The sequence below is a fragment of the Littorina saxatilis genome, linkage group LG4 (assembly GCF_037325665.1).
Source record: "Littorina saxatilis isolate snail1 linkage group LG4, US_GU_Lsax_2.0, whole genome shotgun sequence".
Lineage (NCBI taxonomy): Eukaryota > Metazoa > Mollusca > Gastropoda > Littorinimorpha > Littorinidae > Littorina > Littorina saxatilis.
Genome location: NC_090248.1, coordinates 2,298,082 through 2,320,261, shown reverse-complemented (window position 1 = coordinate 2,320,261; position 22,180 = coordinate 2,298,082). Strand labels below are relative to the sequence as shown.

Below are 22,180 nucleotides of genomic sequence, written 5' to 3'. Positions count from 1 at the left end.
CCGACCCTATTTTTGGGGCCTATGTTACCGTAAACAGACCTATTTTTTTTTTTGGCCTTATGTATTTATTGGAATTATTTTTTGATCAGCAATTCCAGACAAGGGAAGTAATCTACCTTTGGCAAAATGATGAGTTGCTTTGTTGCTTACTTTTGAAACACTCACCATAAAATAAATAATTTGATGTGTGTGTTTGTGTGCACTGCTTTAAACACCTAGGCCATAGATCTTCCAGTTTTCTTCTTCGTTCATGGGCTGAAACTCCCACGTTCACTCATGTTTTTACACGAGTGGGTTTTTACGTGTATTACCGTTTTTACCCCGCTATTCAGGCAGCATATGCCAATTTCAAGAGAAGCATGCTGGGTATATTCGTGTTTCTATAACCCATCAAACTGTGACATGGATTACAGGATCTTTTCCGTGCGCACTTTGTCTTGTGCTTTCGTGTACACACGAAGGGGGATAAGGCACAAGCAGGTCTGCACAGAAGTTGACCTGGGAGATCGGAAAAATCTCCACCCTTAACCCACCAGATGGCCGCGGCCTGGATTCGAACTCACGAGCTTCCGATTAAGAGGCCGACGTCTTACCACCACGCCACTGTGCCCGTCTTCTTCTTTGGTTTAATTGGGGTTAATCAGTACACAGAAAAAACAAGCGCCGGCCATGTGTGTGTGTGTGTAAGGGGGGCCCTGTCATCTTATGATGTATGCAAGGTACCAAGTTGCATTGAAATGCACCTCCAAAGGAAAGCAATGATTTGATGAAAATCATCAGAATCACAATCATAATTTCATTTTGTGTAATTTTAACTTGATCTGATGTACTTACAGTACAATCAAAATACCAGAAGTATCAAACAGTACACTGTTCACACAAACATATGTATACACACTTACAAATGTGTAAACTCACATTTTAGTCATTGTAACTGATGGCTGTTGTTGTAAACTTTAGCATTCTAGGTTGAGAGTTTGGGTAGAGACAGTATGTGAATTTCTAAAAGCCTTCATTGTAAATCATTCTTGCAGGTCCAACTTGTTTGACAGGTTTAGAACTGCCTAACATTTTTCTATTCAACCCTTCTGATTTTGTTAACCCAGTAACTACTAACTTGAGCTGTATGAACACTACCTTTTAATTTAGTGGTACAGTATAACCTCCCATTTACGGCAATCATAATGTTCCGAAAAATCTATAATAAAACACTGGTTTCGGACATCCCCCCCCCCCCCCCTTTCCCCAATTCTGTAAGCTTTGCAACTAATGTAAGTGTCCCCATCTCATTTTGCAGATTTGGCTTAGCTCTGCTATTAAATTAAAATCATTTTCATTGAAACTTAATGAAAGTATAGTTTGCAGCACTTTTGATTTATGTACAATTTTGATCAAAGGAGAGTTCATTGCAAACAAAAAAGTTCTGACATTGCACTTAAAAAATATATGGATCCATAGATCTATCTGAAGTAGTGAAACCTTATCCTTGAATGAATCATTCTGAGAATTTTGCGGAATAAGTACAAGTTACACAATTGTGACAAGCAGACTATATATATTATAATATATATGCCAAGGCTTTAAGTACTTTATGCCCAGCAAGTTAATTACTGTTTTAGTCCCAAAGTACAAGAAAGGTTAGTTCATCTTCATCTGTTCCATGTTGGGAGTGTAGAATGACTCATTAAATGATTAATCAGGGTTCCAGCAAATCAAATAGTTCTATAGACTGGTGGAAAACAGCTCCAGTCATTTATCCTTCGTAATTTTAATTTTTTAAGTAGAACAGCTGGATCAGTCAAAATGTATCTTCACTGGAGTGACGAGCTGGCCTCTCAAGCAGAAAAAACTGCGAGAAACCGACCGGCCACTCCTTGGATATCCGTTCAGTCTTCATCATTTCCAGCAAGTTTTGGGGGCATCACAGCGCACAGACGCTAGCCATAGTTTCCTATCATTTTAGCTGCTCTTGCAAACAGCTAATCAAATAAGATCAATGTGTAAGTGGAAACACAAAAAGACAAAACAACACACACATTCGCACACAACACAGAAACACGCAGCCATTCGAACTCCCACAGTGGAAGTGACGCATCGAGAGGGGAAGAGGTTTGTGGGAAGGGTTTCCTTATTTAGAAGTTGTGTGTGCCATATTTGTGACGTCATTTACCGGAAGCGAAGAGTAACCATAGTCGGGCAGAGAAATTCGACGAGTGAGTGTAGATTTTTTTCTCATTAAGTTACTATTTTGCTAAGATTTCAGACCATTCTGACGTGAATCGATTCTTTTTATGTCCCACTTTCGGCTGGCGTTTTCAGCGTCCCTTTATTTGGGGTGTAGAAGCGAGTCACAGGCAAAGTCAGAAGCTCCACCCTCGCTTTTGAGTCAGAGGCGATGAACTGAGATGAATCTAAGTCGGATTCTTTGCTCATAAGGTTGTGTTTCACAATGTCTTTGTCTGCTAGAATACTATCATTCTTTCTTTTAGGTTTATCTACATGAGATTGTGGCCTCCTGAAATTCGTGTTTGTCTAGACCGCTAGAAAATTAAGACTTAGTTTGACAGCTGGGATTAGAAAACGTGTCCTGATTGTGTTCAAAGAATCAGGTTAGACGATTCCTGTGAGTTGTTAGTGTCCATTAGTATTACTAAGATGCCTATCCTTGCAATGATTTATTTTTGAAACCCAGCCCATACTTTCTCCGTGTTGATAATCATTATTAACATGGCATATTGTAAGCTTCTCTGCTTTCAGTTTCACTCAGCTGTGAAATTGAAAAGGGAAGGATTTCATGCAAGAGACCATTTGATTTGTTTTCCATGGGGAAAATACTATGGAGGCGGTTCCTACCCAATTAACGAAAATATTTTTTTGTAGAAAAGAGCATGTCATAGTTGTTTACCAGTGTGTGTGCGTCAAAACTTATGGGACTTTAGTTTAAGTTTATAAGTAAAGCACATTGTTGGTGATTGGCATTAAATTAAAACATGTGCAACAGTTGTGGCTCACATAATTGAGACTACATTCTGTCTTGGCAAGTTACATTTATTGTCAGAGGACTATGGACCTAAATAAAAAAAGAATACTGCAAATTGTTTATGCTTTACAAATGTAGTTAAAGGCAGACCTGGGAACCTATACGAGTTTGACGTATGTTGTACGCATGATTGTCTAGAAGTAGAATATGAGCAGTACGATCAGTGGAACAAAATACGATGAGAAAAATTCCTAGACTAGCTAACTTCACAAGTGCATCCCATTCCCAAAGCCGATCCAGTATTTTGACACATGATTAGGCCAAAAAAAAAAATAGGTCTGTTTACGGTAACCCGACCGACCCTAGTTTTTTCGCGCGACCCTAGACTTTTTTTTGGCATTTGGGGAGAAAAAAAAAAAATCTTGGTTTTTTTGGGCAAAATAACGTAAAAATGTTTTTTTGGAAAAAAAAAAAAAAAAAAAATCCCGACCTACCGACCCTATTTTTTGGGCCTATGTTACCGTAAACAGACCTATTTTTTTTTTTTTTTTTTGCCTTACTGTTTTTGTCTGTAAACATTGAAAGAAACATTTGTTTTAAATGAATTTTAACAATAATAATAACAATAACAGCACTTTATTGTCCATTACAATATTACATAAAAATGGAAATTTTTCTTCGGCACACCCTGTCTGCCTGTAAACATTTGTACACTTAATTAACGATGCGACAGACGCGTGGGAAACATGTTTGATTCTTTGAATCATGGATGTTCAAATGCTATGTGGAGTACGCTAATTTAAAAAAAAAGAAGTTTTATTGAGAATATTCCAAGTGCAAAACAGGAGTTCCCAGGTCTGTTATTGTTACACTTAATGGCATGTTGATGAAAAAAACCAACACCTGAAATTCAACGAGTGGCTATATTTTCTATCCATAGGGTGTCTACTGTAAAGTGTTGTTGGGCCAGTCATCATGCGGGAGTATAAGCTTGTCGTTCTGGGCAGTGGTGGTGTCGGCAAGAGTGCACTGGTAAGTTGGATTTTGTTTTCGTTGTTGTCTTTTTTGTTGTTGTTGATGTTACTGTAAGATCACTATAAGATCACTATAAGATCACTGTAAGATCACTGTAAGATCACTGTAAGAATATCAGTGTAAGATCACTGTAAGATCAGTGCGTGTAATTTTTAAACAATTCCATCTCCCTTTGAAAAATGGTGCAGCACAAGGGTAGTGATGGTAAGAGTGTAGTACTGGTATGTTTGTTTGTACCTGTACTTGTAGGCTTGTTCAATTATCAATACTTTATTATGTGTAAGGGTTTCCTGGTGGTATTCCCCCTTTTCCCTAAAACAATCAAAATTTAAAATCAGATGGTGAAATAGCACTCACAAAGTGGGAAAACATCAGGCCAGGGTTATATGATTCCCCAATCTATTTTTAATTGTGACACTGACAATTCCTGTTTGTGAATGTTTAATTCTAATGCACTATGTACAGTCTACACCAAGCCTTGTCTCTTTTTTATTTGCTCTAATTTAGATTTGTATCAAATACAGTTGTATTCAAGTTTAGACCTAACTTGATTCATATTTGATTGCTGCGTTTGTAATTTGAATTTGATGCACCCGTAAGTACATATGAATGACTAGGAGCATACTTCAGTCTTTTTTTCTTTCTTATTTTCAGACAGTGCAGTTTGTTCAAGGCATTTTCGTTGAAAAGTATGACCCAACGATTGAAGACAGCTACAGAAAGGTGAGACACTTTCTCTTATCTCTTAACCAAACCCATTGCCTCTTTCTCTTACTTGAACATTCCTTTTTGCTTTGTTTGCTTTTCTTATTGTTGTTCATGAACAGATTGTCGCATCTATGTCATTTGATGGTGTGCCACACTTTCCATTACACACCGTCTGTCAACCTTGCTTCGCTATCTTGTAAGTTGCATCATTTCTCTCTCAGTTGAGTGCTCCACTCAGGTTTTGTGCCCTTGTCTGACCAGTCCTGTGGCGTTAGTCTTATTACCTTTCATCTTATGGAACTTGGAAGCCAAAGAAATTGTAGAACAGGTTTGTGCTGACGGTCACACAAGCTGTTCATGTGCAGGTGCTGTTGCCTCATTTGTTTATTTCCCCTGGAGTACCACTTTATTGGGTTTTAATTGTCTAGCTCATACACAAAATGCTTATTCAGTTTTAGCTTTTCATGCATTTTAATTTGTATCCATAGACGGGGTTGTACCTCCAGAACTTTACTTTAGTCGCCAGCCAGCCGGGTAACTCCACAACGTGAATTGGTTGAAACTGAGATGTGTTATGATTTCAACCAATCAGAACCCGCGGTTTGTTCTCTCCCGTGTGGGTGGCACCCACTATCGGTTCGTGGACCTCAGCCCTGGAGCTGTTGTCCCGGTCCCGGACACAACAATCAGACATTGTTCATAGAGTTGGCTATCTATTTATTACATTGTTCATACAGTTGGCTATCTATTTATTACATTGTTCATACAGTTGGCTATCTATTTATTACATTGTTCATAGAGTTGGCTATCTATTTATTACATTGGCAAGCTTCACCATTGTTAGCTTTTAAAGTTTTTACCTCCTGGATCGTGACTGCGAAATGCAGATTATGCAGATAATGCATTGTTTACTTCATGGTTCCGTCTTTTTGTGTCTGACTGGCATGCAGGTGTGGTTGTACCATACACATTCCAACTGTCTTCAGTAAATTTGCGAGATAAGACTAAGAGACTGGGCAGAGATTCCTTGTAAGGCAAAAAAAAAAAAATAGGTGTGGTTAAGGTAACATAGCCAAAAAAAATAGGGTAGGAAGGTAGGCAATTACTTTTTTTTTTAAAACTTTTTTTTCCTAATGTGTACAAATTAAACCTACTTGACAGGGAAATAAGTGTGCGACTCGAGCGTTTTCGCTTTCATTGCGTTTTCTGCACTCGTTTTCTTGGGGGTTTTTTGGTGTTTTTTTTTACAAATGTAATAAAAAGTTATAGGGTCGGCCCCTAAAAATAGGGTAGGTCGGGTTACCGTAAACACACCTAATTTTTTTTAGGCCTAATGCAGTTCATTACATTTACAATTGATCAAGATTCTTCTTCTTCTGCATTAGTGGGCTATGACTCCCACGTACACTATAAGACACAGGTGGCCTTTTATGACCGTGGTTGTTTTTTTTCCCTGCCATTTAGGCAGTCATACTCTGATTCGGGGGTGGGGGGCGGTTTGCATGCTGAGAATTTCCCTGTTTTTATGACCCACCAAACTCTGAAAGGGATTACAGCATCTTTTTTGTGAGTGCTTGGTCTTGTGCTTGCGTGTGCACATGAAGGGGATAACAGACCTGGGAACCCATACGATTTCGCCGTATTTTGTACGCATGATTGTCGAGAATACGATCAGTACGGTCAGTGGGAAAAAAATACGGCCAGAAACATTCCTAGACTACTTTTCTTCACAGTATTTTGACACATGATTACAGTTTTTGTCAGTAAACATTGAGAAAAAGCATTTGTTTTAAATGTTTAGGTAAACTTAATTAATGGTGTGACAGACGCGTGTGAAGCATGCTTTAATCATGGATCTTCATAGGCTGTGTGGAGTACACTCATTGTTCTGAAGATACACCAAGTTGTTTTGAGAATACTCTAAGTGCAAAACAGGGGTTCCCAGGTCTGGGATAAGGTTTGCACACAAGTTGACCTGGGAAATGGAAGAAATGTCAACCCTTAACCCACCAGAACTGACCGGGGACCAGACCCAGAACTTTTCACATGGAAGACGGACATCCTAACCACTTGACTAGGCTACTAGAATCAAGATTTAAAAACATCACACTGTTGCTTTGCGATTCCCACTCGGTGTTAATTTATAAGTAAGCACAAATTGAACTGCAAACACCACAGTGCTGTCAGTGTTAGTGTCTTTCAAAAATGGCTCAGTAATATTAATAATTTCAAGGTTAGCAATAGCACCAGCAGCAGCACACGTGGATTGACATTGAGTAAACAGTATTCTCCCCTGCAGAGTGTGCATGTTCATACTCATGGTGTGACAGGCAGTACACTGTACATGTATTGATCAATGCGTCAGTGGCTAAATATGTGATTATACAGCCAGTGTTGTATTCAAGGCAGTATATATATATATGTATGAGTCACTGGCCCAGGAGGTAGTAGGGAGAGTAATTGTTTTTTGTCCCCCCCCCCTAGGCTAGGTCTGGTAATTTGGTCTCTCTTGTTTGGTGGTGGGCGTGATAGTGTGTATGTATGCGTGTGCAAGTGTGTATACACATGAGTAGGAGAGAGGTAGATGGGAAAGGGGTTGTTTTTCCTCCCCTCCAGGCTAGGTAATCTGGTCCTCCTTTAGTTGGAGGGGGGGGGGGGGAGTGAGGGTGCGTGAAAGAGTGTTTGTGTGTAGGCACAATTTGAATCTGTGCAACTGTAAAAGAGAGAGTGCTGTGTATACATGTCTGTGTGAGAATGTAATTGTAACGAAGATGATTGTGAATAATCTGTGGCTGGGTAGCTTAGTTGGTAGAACTCTGGACTTGTGATCTTGGTAATGGGTTCAAATCCCAGCCAAGACGGACACGGGTCAACTTTATGTGCAGTCTGGGAGATGGTAGACATGTCCCAACCCCGTGTGACCGCAGTGGCACGTATATGATCTCTGTCATTCTGCCATTCGTGCAGGCGGCTGATTAAATACGCACACACCGGGGTAGAGCGACTCTTGTTGCTGCTAGCTTTCCACTGGGAGGAAGCGACCGGAATCTCCAGCAATGAGATCATGAGACATGAAATAAGAAATAACTTGTGTGTGTGAAAATGAATGCATCATGTGTGTGTGAAAATGAATGCATCATGTGTGTGTGTGAAAATGAATGCATCATGTGTGTGTGAAAATGAATGCATCATGTGTGTGTGAAAATGAATGCATCGTGTGTGTGAAAAAATGAATGCATCATGTGTGCTTATGTTTGTGTGTTGTGCATCATTGTTATTGATTTATATAGACATGTATTTGTGTGTGAGGCTGTTAAGTGAGTATTTCATTAATATAGGTTTTAAAAGAGACATGTATGAGCCTTGAGGGCGGAGAGTCTGTCACTTTGTGTGTGAGGCTGTTAAGTGAGTATTTCATTAATATAGGTTTTAAAAGAGACATGTATGAGCCTTGAGGGCGGAGAGTCTGTCACTTTGTGTGTGAGGCTGTTAAGTGAGTATTTCATTAATATACCTTTTAAAAGAGACGTGTTTGAGCTTTGAGGGCGGAGTGTCTGTCACTTTGTGTGCATGCGCAGGGCTGGGTCTCAGGAATTTTGTCTTGGTTCTGGAAGCCTCTCCCCATTCTTGTCAAATGGTAACCTTTTTCCACTCAATGAAAGACCCAAAATACCCCTTTCAAATGCTAAATTTCAACAGCATCTGAGGGGCAAGGCCCCCACACACCGTGACAGACCAGCCCCGGCCCCTGTTTAGTAGCCCCTCTGGCTCATTTACTAGGTCCGGTCCTGATGCACTTCTGTGGCGAGGAGTACAGCGATCAGTTTCCCATAGCGCCCTGATACTTACGTCACCGCCAATGTTTGTGTTTGCTGTTATGAGAAATGGACGAGACAGCTGTTGTGCTCTGTGCTCAAACAAAGACCAAAAAAATAAAAAATAAAACGTCAAAGATATTTGTGGGTAGGTGTTGTACGCCTGTGGGGGTTTTCACTGCGTGTATGTTCCACAACTAATTCTGTTGAAAGATTCAAATTAGATGGGTTGAGTCATTTGCACAATGTTTTGTGTGGTTTTACAAGAAATTGATGAGACGGCTGATGTGCGTTGTGCAAGAAAGGAAAGAAAGAGACCACAAAAACAAGAAAAGTGTGGGTAGTTTCAAATGAGTGGAAGAAAAAAAGGTTAAGAGCAATATGTATGCATAGATCTATATGCAGGGTTTGCCTGCGTAGGGAGCTTCTGTAGTTGCTTCTTTTTTTAAAAGTATTTTGTTAATTTTGTTTAAATCAAAGCGAAGATTGGAGATCTTTGCTATGCTGAATCTAAGCAATTGCAGCCCCCTCTAATTTGAAGGTCAACAGAAATCGGTTTTCTGCCTCGGGAAGACGGATCAGTCTTAAACTGTATTGAGTGGTGTAAAGGCCAAGGTCTGTGGTGCACACCGCTCATCTATTAAGGGTGGTTTTTTTTTGTGGGGGGTGTGGAAAGGGGGGTGGGGGGGCATGTTTGCTTCTGTTCCGTCTTACCTGCAAAAACATTTCTATGCGACTCGTTTTTCTCAGCAGGTGAGATGTTTTCGAAAATAATGCAGTGTGCATTTCAAGGGGAAAAAAGATTGAAAGTTGGCAATCTGTTCTTTCTTTTTGCATTGTCACAGGTGTTGAGTAGAAAAGATAGAAAGTAAGATACATACATGTATGTTGTTTTTCCGGCCTGTGTTAGCATCACATATTAACTGTGTTCGGTGCGTAAAATATATGATTTTATTACAATTTTGAAAGAGCTGCAGCAGTCCACTAGACCTTATGGCATGGAGAGCACAAATGTTTATAATTCTGGTTTGTCCCATCTGTGGCTTGCTGTGTCTGTTGACATGGTAAGGCCCAGTGACTGAGTGAGTGAAATTTTGAATTGATCAGATATTGCATAGCTCAAGCTCAAGGATAGAATAGGAATCTCTCAACATGTTTACACCAGACATGCTTGTACATTGTGTAAACAAGGGAAGGACTCAGTAGACGAGATAGGTAGGAGTGTATCTTGGCATTCAGGGTCCTGTGTGGAGGATGTGCAGTGAATTGGGCCGTAAAGGTTTCAGGTGTTGCTAATGCTGAACTAGTCTAGCCAGTAGGTCCTTGGCAAAGGGAGGGGGTGGTGGAGGGATGGTCCCAGGTAAACTGGGGGCATTCAGATGTCAACCCTGCCCTTTAATCAGGGATCCATGTGAGAGTGCTGACCTAGCTTGTTACAAACCAGTGAGAGAGAGAGTTGGAACCAGTTTCGAAAGTTGCCCCCACTGGTACATGTATGTTTACTGCTTGCTACTGTGACTGCCCCTCTGTCAGTCTTATACAAATGAACTGAAATGCTGAACAACCGCTATGCAGTCTTTCCCCTCTCTCCACTGGCCCCAACATGCTAGTAGCGCTGGTCGGTCAAATGAACTGAAATGTTGAACAACCGCTATGCAGTCTTTCCCCTCTCTCCACTGGCCCCAACATGCTAGTAGCGGCTGGTCGGTCAAATGAACTGAAATGTTGAACAACCGCTATGCAGTCTTTCCCCTCTCTCCACTGGCCCCAACATGCTAGTAGCAGCTGGTCGGTCAAATGAACTGAAATGTTGAACAACCGCTATGCAGTCTTTCCCCTCTCTCCACTGGCCCCAACATGCTAGTAGCGGCTGGTCGGTCAAATGAACTGAAATGTTGAACAACCGCTATGCAGTCTTTCCCCTCTCTCCACTGGCCCCAACATGCTAGTAGCGGCTGGTCGGTCAAATGAACTGAAATGTTGAACAACCGCTATGCAGTCTTTCCCCTCTCTCCACTGGCCCCAACATGCTAGTAGCGGCTGGTCGGTCAAATGAACTGAAATGTTGAACAACCGCTATGCAGTCTTTCCCCTCTCTCCACTGGCCCCAACATGCTAGTAGCGCTGGTCGGACAAATGAACTGAAATGTTGAACAACCGCTATTCAGTCTTCCTTCTCTCCACTGGCCCCAACATGCTATAGCGGCTGGTCGGTGTACAATTATGCAATTGAACATTGGTCTCTCATTCTTGATCTCTCCCTCCTTCTCTTTTTCTCTCCTCCCTCTCTCCCCCCACTCTCTCTCTCCCCCACTCTCTCCCCCCACTCTCTCCCCCCACTCTCTCCCCCACACTCTCCCCCCACTCTCTCCCCCCACTCTCTCCCCCCACTCTCTCTCTCCCAAGCTAAATATAATATTGCAGCTGACAGAACAGAAAGATGCCAGGTCATTTCCTGTTTGTAACATGTTAGAATTGTAAGGTTATTCAAGTTATTGTTTTTATGTTATACCCTAAAATGGCAGGCCTGATACAGAGAAAGCTGTCAAATAGCAGTTTGTAGGCTTGGTAGTGATACAAGCTGTAGGCTTGGTAGTGATACAAGCTGTAGGCTTGGTAGTGATACAAGCTGTAGGCTTGGTAGTGATACAAGCTGTAGGCTTGGTAGTGATACAAGCTGTTCAGCTCATCCCATATATTGCTGGTTGGTCTTCCCTACAGTGGTACTACATGTGTCCTATATTTGTACTACTAAATCACTTCCTTGACTAAATTAGCATTCCCAAGGAATTGTCACCCATGAAACCAATATTTAAAGAACTACAAGGAGCATATTTCTTCCCTTGTAGTATAAGCTCTTTGTGCTAGACAGGATGAAATATTCTCCGTCTGCTGTCAGAGTGTGAATTGCTCTCAGAGTGTGATGCTGTCAGAATGTGAATTGCTGGTTGAGACTGAGAGTTTTGTCATCCAACTGTCTGCGTTATTTAGAGCGATAAAAGAAATGAATTTCCTTGCAGTCAGCTTACTCATTTCCTGTGTTTGGTAGAATAACTGGTAGTTCCAACAAGCCATTTTCAGTGCAAGTGCCAATGCTGTGTCTCACAGAAACTCTAGCCTCATTGTTACGTCACAAAGCAGACAAACCTAATCAAAAACAGCCATTTCATTATAAATGTCAGGCTGGTAAAAAAAAAATTTAATGCAACAAAATATTGACTATGTGACCTGTTGCTTATTTCTTTTCCAATACAGTATTTTGAGATTTTTGCTTGTAGCATACTGGAAATTTCCAGTTAATGCAATCCCTGCTAAAATATTGTGGCGTTCACTGTAAAAGTGTGAGTGTTATAAATACATGTGTATTTTGTGCCCTTGTTCAGGGGTGGATTTCCACGGACACAACTTAGGAATTCCGCTGGGGTAATCTATTTTTCCGCGTCCCATTTCATCACAGTATCTATAACTTGTTGACTGAATGATATGGAGAGAAGTGAAGATGGAACAGAACACTAGAGGCTTGAGAGTTAAATTGTGCTGACTGAAAACTCCTGATAACTAATAGTCATTTTGAGTTCAATGCATTGGGCGTCATTTGGATCATACTATTGCCAGTATTGGATTATGGATACATGGTTCATTACGTTAGTATACACCATTACAATGTTACCATTGTTGTGTGAAAGTGTGTTTTGTTGTTTGGTTGGGGGTGGGTTTTTTTTTTTGGGGGGGGGGGGGGGGGGGGTGAGGAGAATGTCATTTTTACCTGATCCAAACAAGTTGAATTTTAGTCTCAGATTGCACCATTTAAAAAAAAATTGGGGGAGCATGCCCCGTACCCCCCCCCCCCCCCCCCCCCCCCCCCCTAGAAAAAAGGGATTTCCTCGTTTTTCATCACAAGAGAGTCCCACCCCTGTTGATGCAAGTTTCATGATGTATTAGCCTGTCTTGATTGGAACAGTGACACACTGTTAGACTTCTCTGACCTTTAACAAGTTGCTCTTGTGGAAAGGTCAAATGCTTCTCCTCTCCTTCTGAAGAGCCTAATGATGATTATTTCCACTGCTGGGGGGGGGGGGGGGGGTATACATGCACAGATTTCTTGGACAGTTAGTTCAGTCTTGTTATTTTGTGATGTGGTTTTTTTTCCTATTTTTTTATGCACACAATTAGTTGGCGTGTACACATTCTACTTTTGGAGAGGAAAAAACTCAAAAGGCATTTTTGTTACTCAGCATTTAAGACTGGACCTTTCAAGGCAGATTGAATCAGTTCATAGGTGATTATGAATAAGCTGAATACATGTCATAGAACTAGGTTGGTGGAACAAAACATCGCTTCATACACTCTGCATTCTGCCAGCATGACTGTAGGCCAGACAAACAGACCAAGAACAGGACAAAGGAGAAAACTTGTGGTTTGTGTGAAGTCGTTATCGAGCGATCTTCAGATTGAATTAGATGAGGTCCATTGTCGCCCGGCTTGAATGTCAAGTGTGCATGGTGCGCCATAGTCCTCGGTGTGATGAGGCTTTTAGCTTGATAAAGTTAACACACTTGGTTAATAATGGATGTGTTTGTGTGTTTCACTGTTAACACAGAGCTGACAAAATGTGTTTTATTTTATCATTTATTTACAAACATTTTGGTACCAGGAGAGGCTGTTCTTTGTCCCAACAAGATAATAAAAAAAAAAAGCCTCAGCTTCCAGGGGGCGCCGCTGTGGACCCTGGTCTTGCTGGTTTCTCACTGTTTGTTGGTGTTAGCCCTGTTAAAAACCCCCGCGGGTTAGGGGGAGTCCCATATTGGTTGGGACGAGAAAGAATTTACCCGATGCTAACCAGCATGTCGTAAGAGGCGACTAACAGGTTTTGTTTCTCCTTTTACCCTTGTTAAATGTTTCTTGTATAGAATATAGTCAATGTTTGTAAAGATTTTAGTCAAGCAGTATGTAAGAAATGTTACGTCCTTTGTACTGGAAACTTGCATTCCCCCAGTAAGGTCATATATTGTACTACGTTGCAAGCCCCTGGAGCAATTTTTTGATTTGTGCTTTTGTGAACAAGAAACAATTAACAAGTGGCTCTATCCCATCTCCCCCCTTTCCCCTATCCCATCTCCCCCCTTCCCCCGTCGCGATATAACCTTGAATGGTTGAAAACGACGTTAAACACCAAATAAAGAAAGAAAGAAAGAAAGCCCTGTTAATAATGAATGTGTGTGTGTGTGTGTTTGTTTCAGCAAGTGGAAGTGGATGGGCAGCAATGCATGCTGGAGATTTTGGACACAGCTGGAACAGTAAGTTTAATTCTTTTTGCCCTGTGTCCAGTTAAACACACTAACAACAATGGGGTGTTGTTTTTCCATGGAAGTAATCTGCTTCTGTAGGTGTGTTTTTTCTTCAGTTTGATTTCTTTTCATTGTTAATAGTTTGATGAGAGGGGAGTTGTCATATGTTTGGTATCTTTCAAATTTAATGATGATCAACATGTATTATAAATGATGTAAATTCATGCTAAGATATTTGTTTTTCTGCATTTCCCTTTGGTCTGATAGCAGTTATCAAACATGTTATATCCAGGGAGGGCAACCTTGTGAGCATACCACTCTGCCACTTGGGTCACAGTGAAATTATGGAATTTGACGTAACTGCTAAAAAAGCCAAAAACTTTTGCATTAAATACCTGGAGTAAGATTTAGTCAGGCATTTGGATAAATAACATTTTTTTAGTATAGATGCTGACGTTTGACTGAGAAGCTTTGCTGGGGCTGGGAGATGAACGTTTTTTAAACAAATTTGCACTGATTGACAAATAATGATGGTATTTGTTGTGCAGGAACAATTCACAGCCATGCGCGACCTGTACATGAAGAACGGTCAGGGCTTCCTCCTTGTCTACTCCATCACCGCTCAGTCAACCTTCAACGACCTTCAGGAGCTGCGTGAACAGATTCTCAGGGTCAAGGACACAGATGATGTGAGTTGCTGTCGCTTCTTGTTGAGTGTAACTGAATAATGTTGCTGGCTCGATGTGGGAGGGAAAGAGGCTCAAATATTGATGTGTTTGTACACTCTAAATTAAAGTGTTTGACTTTTGAACACTCTTTCTGTAACACATTATGACTTGGTCTATATAACTCTACAATGACATGGTAGCACATGGTAAACACTTAATCCCATTTGCAATGCTTTCGAGCAAAGAAGAGCGTTTAATTGAGTAGACTATGTAGAAAGCACAGATCAGCGCTGGGATGCCGATCGTTAGCATGCTAACATGATAGCGCTGGGATGCCAATCATTAGCATGATAGCGCTGGGATGCCGATCGTTAGGCCCCCCCAAAAAAATTGTCTGTTTCTGGTCACCCGACCGACCCTAAATTTCGGCGCCGACCCTAAACTTTTTTTTTCCAAACTCAAAAAATTTTCCCATTTGTCCAAGCTCAAGATGTAAGATGTCTCAAGGCAGGTTTCACAGTATTGTGTTCAGCAATTTACTATTTACACACTCAAATTCTACAAAATAAATGTTGGCACACAATTCAAAGGACATGTTTTTCCAACAAAGTGAGTTTGTTACAACTAAAAACAGTAATTTTTGAGTCACTTGAGAAAAAGTGACTCTATGTAATCGGTCAGTGTTAGTCTGTCCGGCCGGCCGGCCGTCCGGCCGGCCGTCCGGCCGGCCGTCCGGCCGGCCGTCCGTAGACACCACCTTAACGTTGGACTTTTCTCGGAAACTATCAAAGCGATCCGGCTCATATTTTGTTTAGTCGTGACCTCCAATGACCTCTACACTTTAACGATGGTTTCGTTGACCTTTGACCTTTTTCAAGGTCACAGGTCAGCGTCAAAGGAAAAATTAGACATTTTATATCTTTGACAAAGTTCATCGGATGTGATTGAAACTTTGTAGGATTATTCTTTACATCAAAGTATTTACATCTGTAGCCTTTTACGAACGTTATCAGAAAAACAAGGGAGATAACTAGCCTTTTCTGTTCGGCAACACACAACTTAACGTTGGGCTTTTCTCGGAAACTATAAAAGTGACCGGGCTCAAATTTTATGTGAACGTGACTCCCAGTGACCTCTACACTTTGACGTCTGCTTTGGTGACCTTTGACCTTTTTCAAGGTCACAGGTATGTCTTGAAGGAAAAAAATTGAAATATCATATCTCTGAAACTATTCATCGGATTTGATTCAAACTTTATAGGATTATTCTTTACATCAAATTATTTACATCTGTATTCTGTTGTGAATAGCAATTTCTTCCTGTCCATCTGATGCCTCATATAATATTCAGAACTGCGAAAGTGACTCGATCGAGCGTTTGCTCTTCTTGTTTTTATAGTCCTGGTCCTTATTTATATCTAAAAACCAGGCGCAAAGCGGCATACCCTGAAAACGCAAAAAAAGCAATACGGTCATCCTATGCATGCATATAGCTCATATAGCCAAAACCGTTGAAGATAGAAAGACATTTATTGAACAAAAAATATGCCCCACATCATTCTTAACAAGTTTTGTTCTTGTATGTATATCAAAATATTGATTCTCAAATGAATGGTTTGAAAAAATACGACTTCCGGCAGACCTAGACCGTTTTGAAGGGAAAAACCGTCTTTTTTTTCAAACCATTCCTTGGCCATCAATATTTTCATATACATGTAAGACCAAAACGTGTTAAGACTGGTGTTGTGCATCTAGTTTGTTCAATAAATGTCTTTCTATCTTCAATGGTTTTGGCTAGATGAGGTAACAAGAGAAGGATATGGGCATTGGAATTACGTCAACATTTCGAGCATTGTCACAGATGAAACATTTACTGCAGGGTGCTCCTGATTAACAAACCGAGCAAAACTGAAAATTATTAAAGAGAAGACATGTCTGAACAGTTTATAAAGAGACAAGTTTGCAATCATTTGTAAACACCATTATTGTATGGAGGAGTAACTGTTCCCCTACCCCCTAAGAAGGTATTTCTGTCCGTCAACCACGTGAGCGATCGCCACAAATCTAGGCATCACTCGCATTTCAGTTTGGACACACCGGCTGATTGCAAATGCACAGTACGTGTTTCGACACTGAAACGTGACGATTGAGCGTCAAAATAGTTTCTTAAAACAGTCGAAAATGGAGTTAAATGTGACTTCAACACTCAGTGGCGATCGTTAGAGTGGCGATTGTTACTAGACGGACACTAGAAAACCTCAGAAAATGTAATTACTTTGCGATTTTTTTAACTGAAAAACTGTTGCGGTCTTTTTCTGTCGAGCGCGAGCGTCAACGTAAAACAACGTGAGGTCACTTCCTCCCCAAACGGTTAGTTTTTGAATGAAAAGAAAAAAGTGGCGATCGTTACATTGTTTAGACGGACAGGATCGCAACTTTGAAACTCGGGTCACCGTGCCTCGATCAAGGGCAAATTGACCTCGGCAACATTATAACTCACTTCAAGGGTGCACAAACTTGTATTTACAGTATACAAAATTAGGTAAACTTGTGTTTTTGTCCTGTGAAATCACAATTAGTTTCGATGCTCTTGATATCGCTATGCGGACGGACAGATCCGAATCCCCATACATTTTTTTTGCGGAGCTAGTATAAGTTAGAATTTGTGTTATGGATATCGATTGTTGTTGAAAAACAATCATTTCAATGTGTTCTGGCACTCTCAACCACAACAGCATTGATACTTGTGCATGTGTGTGTTGGAATTTAGTTCTTTGTTTAGTGATGCTGTGGCAAAAGTAAATTCATCCGTCCGTATTTTGACGATCGCCACCATTCACACGCACATAAATAAACACATTATAAAAAAATTCAACTTTTATTTTCAAAAAAGTATTTAAACAACAACTAGTTTGCATGTTAATACAACAAATACAGCAGATTCTCACAGATATGGATTTAAAAGACTAAGCAAATCTGAGACTATCAAAATGGCCTAATACCATGAAACCTGCCTCAAGTCTTCTTTTCTGTTTCATCATGGAAATATCAGACCAGGTAAACAAAGAAAAACATGTCATACTCTTTCAGTCTTTGTCACAGATTTGTAAATGTGTTGAGTGTCTTGTCTCTATGTATAGTGAATCCAGTCTCTTTGCGCGATTTTTAAAGTTAGTTTTATTGGTCTACATTTGGGGGGGGGGGGGGGGGGGGGGGGGGGGGGGGGGGAGAAAAAATCCCTATTTTTTTTAGCCATGTTACCAGAAACAGACAATTTTTTTTTTTTGGCCTTAGCATGATAGCGCTGGTACAGATTCCCACAGCTGAGACATTCCGTTGGCTAGTGATTGACCATCAATGTGGCGTGAAGCTTGCCTCGGTGTAACTAGGGGAAGCAAGGAACATGAAGGGAAAGCCACTCTTCCACAAAGCCTGAAAGCTGATCACCATGGTCTACTGATGGTTGATTGTGTGTGTGCTGCGTGTCCTGAAAGCTGACTTATTTGTCACGATGGTCTACTGATGGTTGTGTGTGTGCTGCGTGTCCTGAAAGCTGACTTCTTTGTCAAGATGGTCTACTGATGGTTGATTGTGTGTGTGCTGCGTGTCCTGAAAGCTGACTTATTTGTCAAGATGGTCTACTGATGGTTGATTGTGTGTGTGCTGCGTGTCCTGAAAGCTGACTTCTTTGTCAAGATGGTCTACTGATGGTTGATTGTGTGTGTGCTGCGTGTCCTGAAAGCTGACTTCTTTGTCACGATGGTCTACTGATGGTTGATTGTGTGTGTGCTGCGTGTCCTGAAAGCTGACTTCTTTGTCAAGATGGTCTACTGATGGTTGATTGTGTGTGTGCTGCGTGTCCTGAAAGCTGAGTTATTTGTCAAGATGGTCTACTGATGGTTGATTGTGTGTGTGCTGCGTGTCCTGAAAGCTGAGTTATTTGTCAAGATGGTCTACTGATGGTTGATTGTGTGTGTGCTGCGTGTCCCAGGTGCCCATGCTGTTGGTGGGCAACAAGTGTGACCTTGAGGACGAGCGTGTGGTGGGCAAGGACCAAGGCCAGAACCTGGCTCGTCACTTTAACTGCGCCTTCCTGGAGACCTCGGCCAAGGCCAGAATCAACGTCAGCGAGGTGAGAACAGTGGTTTCTTTACTAAGCAAGTTACCTTACGTTTGTAGCTCGTCGTCTTTTTCACATATATTGCTAGATCCACAAGAAAGTCTGGATGTATAGCACTGTCTCGAAACTAACGCGATAGTCGGACAGAGTTGTGCCCCTGGAACGGCAGGTAGTTCCGGTTTGTGTTTGCAAAATGGAACCGCATGATAATCCGCCCTTCAACGTCTTTACCCGCGTAGTTTGAACAGCAGACACAGTGACGTTTCCCTCCACCACTTATCTTCTTCTCTCGTTCAGCCATTTTAGACGTAAACAAAACAACCGGAACTACCCGCCGACAGCGCCGCGGGCTATGTCAGGGACGGACAACTCTTATCACTTTCGTTTTGAGACAATGCTATAGGAGGGAGATTTTAGATATTTCTGAACGTCTCTCTGCGTCAGCGGTGCCCCCCCAAAAAAGGGTTTACTGTATTTCAATTGACAAATGCAGCAAGTGGGATGACATGTTGATATTGTTTTGATCAGTTAACGCCTGAAATAATGTCCACAGAATGATCACTATGGTTGTTTTCCGGCTTTCCTCTATGTTTTAAGAGAAACTGTGTTATACGTTGGGCACAGAACATTGTATTTCAGAGACTCATGTATTAAACGTTGTGTCCCCAGATCTTCATGGACTTGGTACGTCAGATCAACAAGAAGAGCCCAGAGCAGAACGGCAAGCGCACAAAATCCAAAAAGGGATGCACCGTCCTCTGAATAGCATCATGTATCGTGAGTACTCTCAATTTATTATGCTATCTTTTTCTTCTACCAATCTTCATTCAAGTTTTGTTTTCAACGGTTTTTGTTAAAATGAGGCGAGTTTTATAGTATGTTTTGTTTCTGGCATTCTGTGTGTGTGTGTGTGTGTGTGTGTGTGTGTGTGTGTGTGTGTGTGTGTGTGTGTGTGTGTGTGTGTGTGTGTGTTTGCTCTGGTGAGGGGGGGGGGGGGGTGAATACAGAGATGTGAAGAGGTATGTTGTACCAAAGCTCGCCACTAAATAGTGTGTTCATCCTTTCCTGCATTCTCTTTAATTTATTCTGTTTTAAGTAACCATTTCATTCAATCATCTGTTGGTCTCTGATTTCAGACATTGATGATAGAAAACTCGGGAAATAAGTGTGGGGTTTGCATGGCTTGTAAAAGAATGACTACTTTGCTTTTGGTGAGGCAAGCTTTCTCCACATGCTCCTTGTCCACGTGTTTCACACACACTTCTCACTGCTGACTGACCTAGAATGTCATGTGGGAAAGTTTGGCTGACTAAAAGCAAGAGGATTCACTCTTTCACTAGCCATAAAAAGCTTGAAGAGTTATTTCCCCAATATTGTCTATTGTGCATGTAACACCCATTCCGCATCACTAGTGAATGAATTACATCATTCACCAATTCACGGTCACATGAATTACATCATTCACCAATTCACGGTCACGTGAATTACATCATTCACCAATTCACGGTCACATGAATTACATCATTCACCAATTCACGGTCACGTGAATTACATCATTCACCAATTCACGGTCACATGAATTACATCATTCACCAATTCACGGTCACAAGAATTACATAATTCACCAATTCACGGTCACATGATATCAGCTTTTGAGTCTCTATCCTTGTTGTTTACTATTAATTGTTACATGTCGTGTATTGGGAATAACATTTGTACCATTCTTCAATTTTGACCAGTCACTTTCTTCACTCAATTGTGCATTTAACGCCCATTCCACTTGACTAAATACTGAATGGTTGGTGTGCAGCATTTAACGCCCGTTCCACTTGACTAAATACTGAATGTTTGGTGTGCAGCATTAGCTCATCTCTCTGACGGACACCTGGACAGGACGGCTGCAAACCACCACCATGCCATGCCGCTCCTCACACTTTTCATGAAGAAAGGGATCAAAGACCAGTCGACCCGTCAGCGGCTGTTTCCACTTTCTGCTGCTGGCGGTCGGCTGCATGTACAGGGCAACACTTGTCGCTATCGACACAACATCTCAACATCTCTTCTGCTTCCTGCAACTTTTGCTCCCTTTCTTTGTGTGGAAAACCCAGAAGGACTGAATGGAAAACCTGGAGGACTAAATGGGAAAACCCCCAGGAAAGAAAACCCAGAAGACGAAAACACAAACACTGCAAACTTATCATCTTGCTTTTTTGTGTGGAAAATCCCCAAGGACTTAACAGAAAACCCTCAGGATTAAACAGAAAACTTTGAGGACTAAAACACAAAATCTCCGAACCTGTTGTCTTGCTTGCTTGCTTTCTTGTGTGGAAATCCCCTAGGACCAAATGGAAAACCTAGAGGGCCAAAACACAAAATCTTCAAATCTATCATCTTGCTCCCTTTCTTGTGTGAAAAAAACCCTGAGGTCTGAATAAAGGAAAACCCCATTGGACTAAAACCCCAATTGTGCAGGCTATCTGTGTGTGGCACAGACTGGGATTGTTGTGACCCGTTGTTGATGTCTGCGGTGTGTAAATGCCTTGGCTTGTGGCTGCGATGGTGGTGGTGGGCGGGGGATGTTGCATCGCTTGTTGTTATTCTGGACAGAAGAAAATGTAGCCCCGTTGGGAGAGCGTTTTGTGCGTGTGAGCTTGTAAAGCAGAGTTAGCGTTGAGTGAAATGTAGGGGCGGCTGAGTGTGCTTGTAAAGCAGAGTTAGCGTTGAGTGAAATGTAGGGGCGGCTGAGTGTACGAAATATATCATTTTTTAATATACGGTAGGTGTTGATTGAGTAGCAGTCCATCTGACGGCAAAAGTGAAGGCATTTATTCACGGTCATTTTCGGCTGTTTTCTACGTCACACTCCCCCCCCTCCCCCGGCTGTTTTGTCTTGTGGCTGACACAGACCCTCCCCCCTCCACCCTCCCATGCCCCCTCCCCCTCCACCCTCCCATGCCCCCTCCCCCCCCCCCCCCCCCCCCCCCCCATCAACACAGTCACGTTTTTGTTTCTCTGCTTTTTATTTCAGCCCCCGCCTCTGCCACCACCTTTTCTCACCAAACATCATGCATGCTCTTTTCTTTTGTCCTTATTTTTATTTTATTTTATGATTTTATCCGTTTCTTCCTGCTCATTCAGTACCACTACAGTAACTGCGTGCGTCTATTAACCATAAGCAAAGCATTCAATGTTTAGACGTTAAACTATCAGGTTTTGAGTTATTCTTGGTTGGTTGAATAGTTTGAAGTGAAAGTGTACTAAGCTTCTTTGGTGGCAGAAGACATGTTCTTTCAAATCATGCGTACTATTCTGTTTTATGTATATTTTTTAAATGCAAGTGTAAAAAACTTTGTTTAATCTTTGTAGTTAGCAGTCTTTAATGTGTGCGGGTTGATTAACTAATATGTATGTACAAACAGATTTTTTCCCCTTCACCCCTCCGCAACCTGCCTTCCTGTTTTCACCTTCCCAACTACTCTGCATGTGCCTCAATTCCATGTCAACTCTTGACTGCTTTGCAAATGTTTGGCTGTATTTATTGCGTTGTTGAAGGGCATCAGGTTACAG

At 41.4% G+C, this 22,180-nt stretch overlaps 1 protein-coding gene across 1 annotated transcript; it reads left to right on the top strand.

The window, feature by feature from the left end:
* Nucleotides 1–2,152: 2,152 nt before the first annotated feature.
* LOC138963756 (ras-related protein Rap-1) lies at nucleotides 2,153–21,071 on the top strand. Its single transcript, XM_070335604.1, has 8 exons — nucleotides 2,153–2,213; nucleotides 3,921–4,012; nucleotides 4,670–4,738; nucleotides 13,779–13,835; nucleotides 14,375–14,515; nucleotides 18,485–18,625; nucleotides 19,283–19,390; nucleotides 20,473–21,071. Exons 2-7 carry the CDS (start codon nucleotides 3,956–3,958, stop codon nucleotides 19,373–19,375), a joined length of 558 nt encoding a protein of 185 aa, XP_070191705.1. The 5' UTR covers nucleotides 2,153–2,213; nucleotides 3,921–3,955; the 3' UTR covers nucleotides 19,376–19,390; nucleotides 20,473–21,071.
* Nucleotides 21,072–22,180: the final 1,109 nt, after the last annotated feature.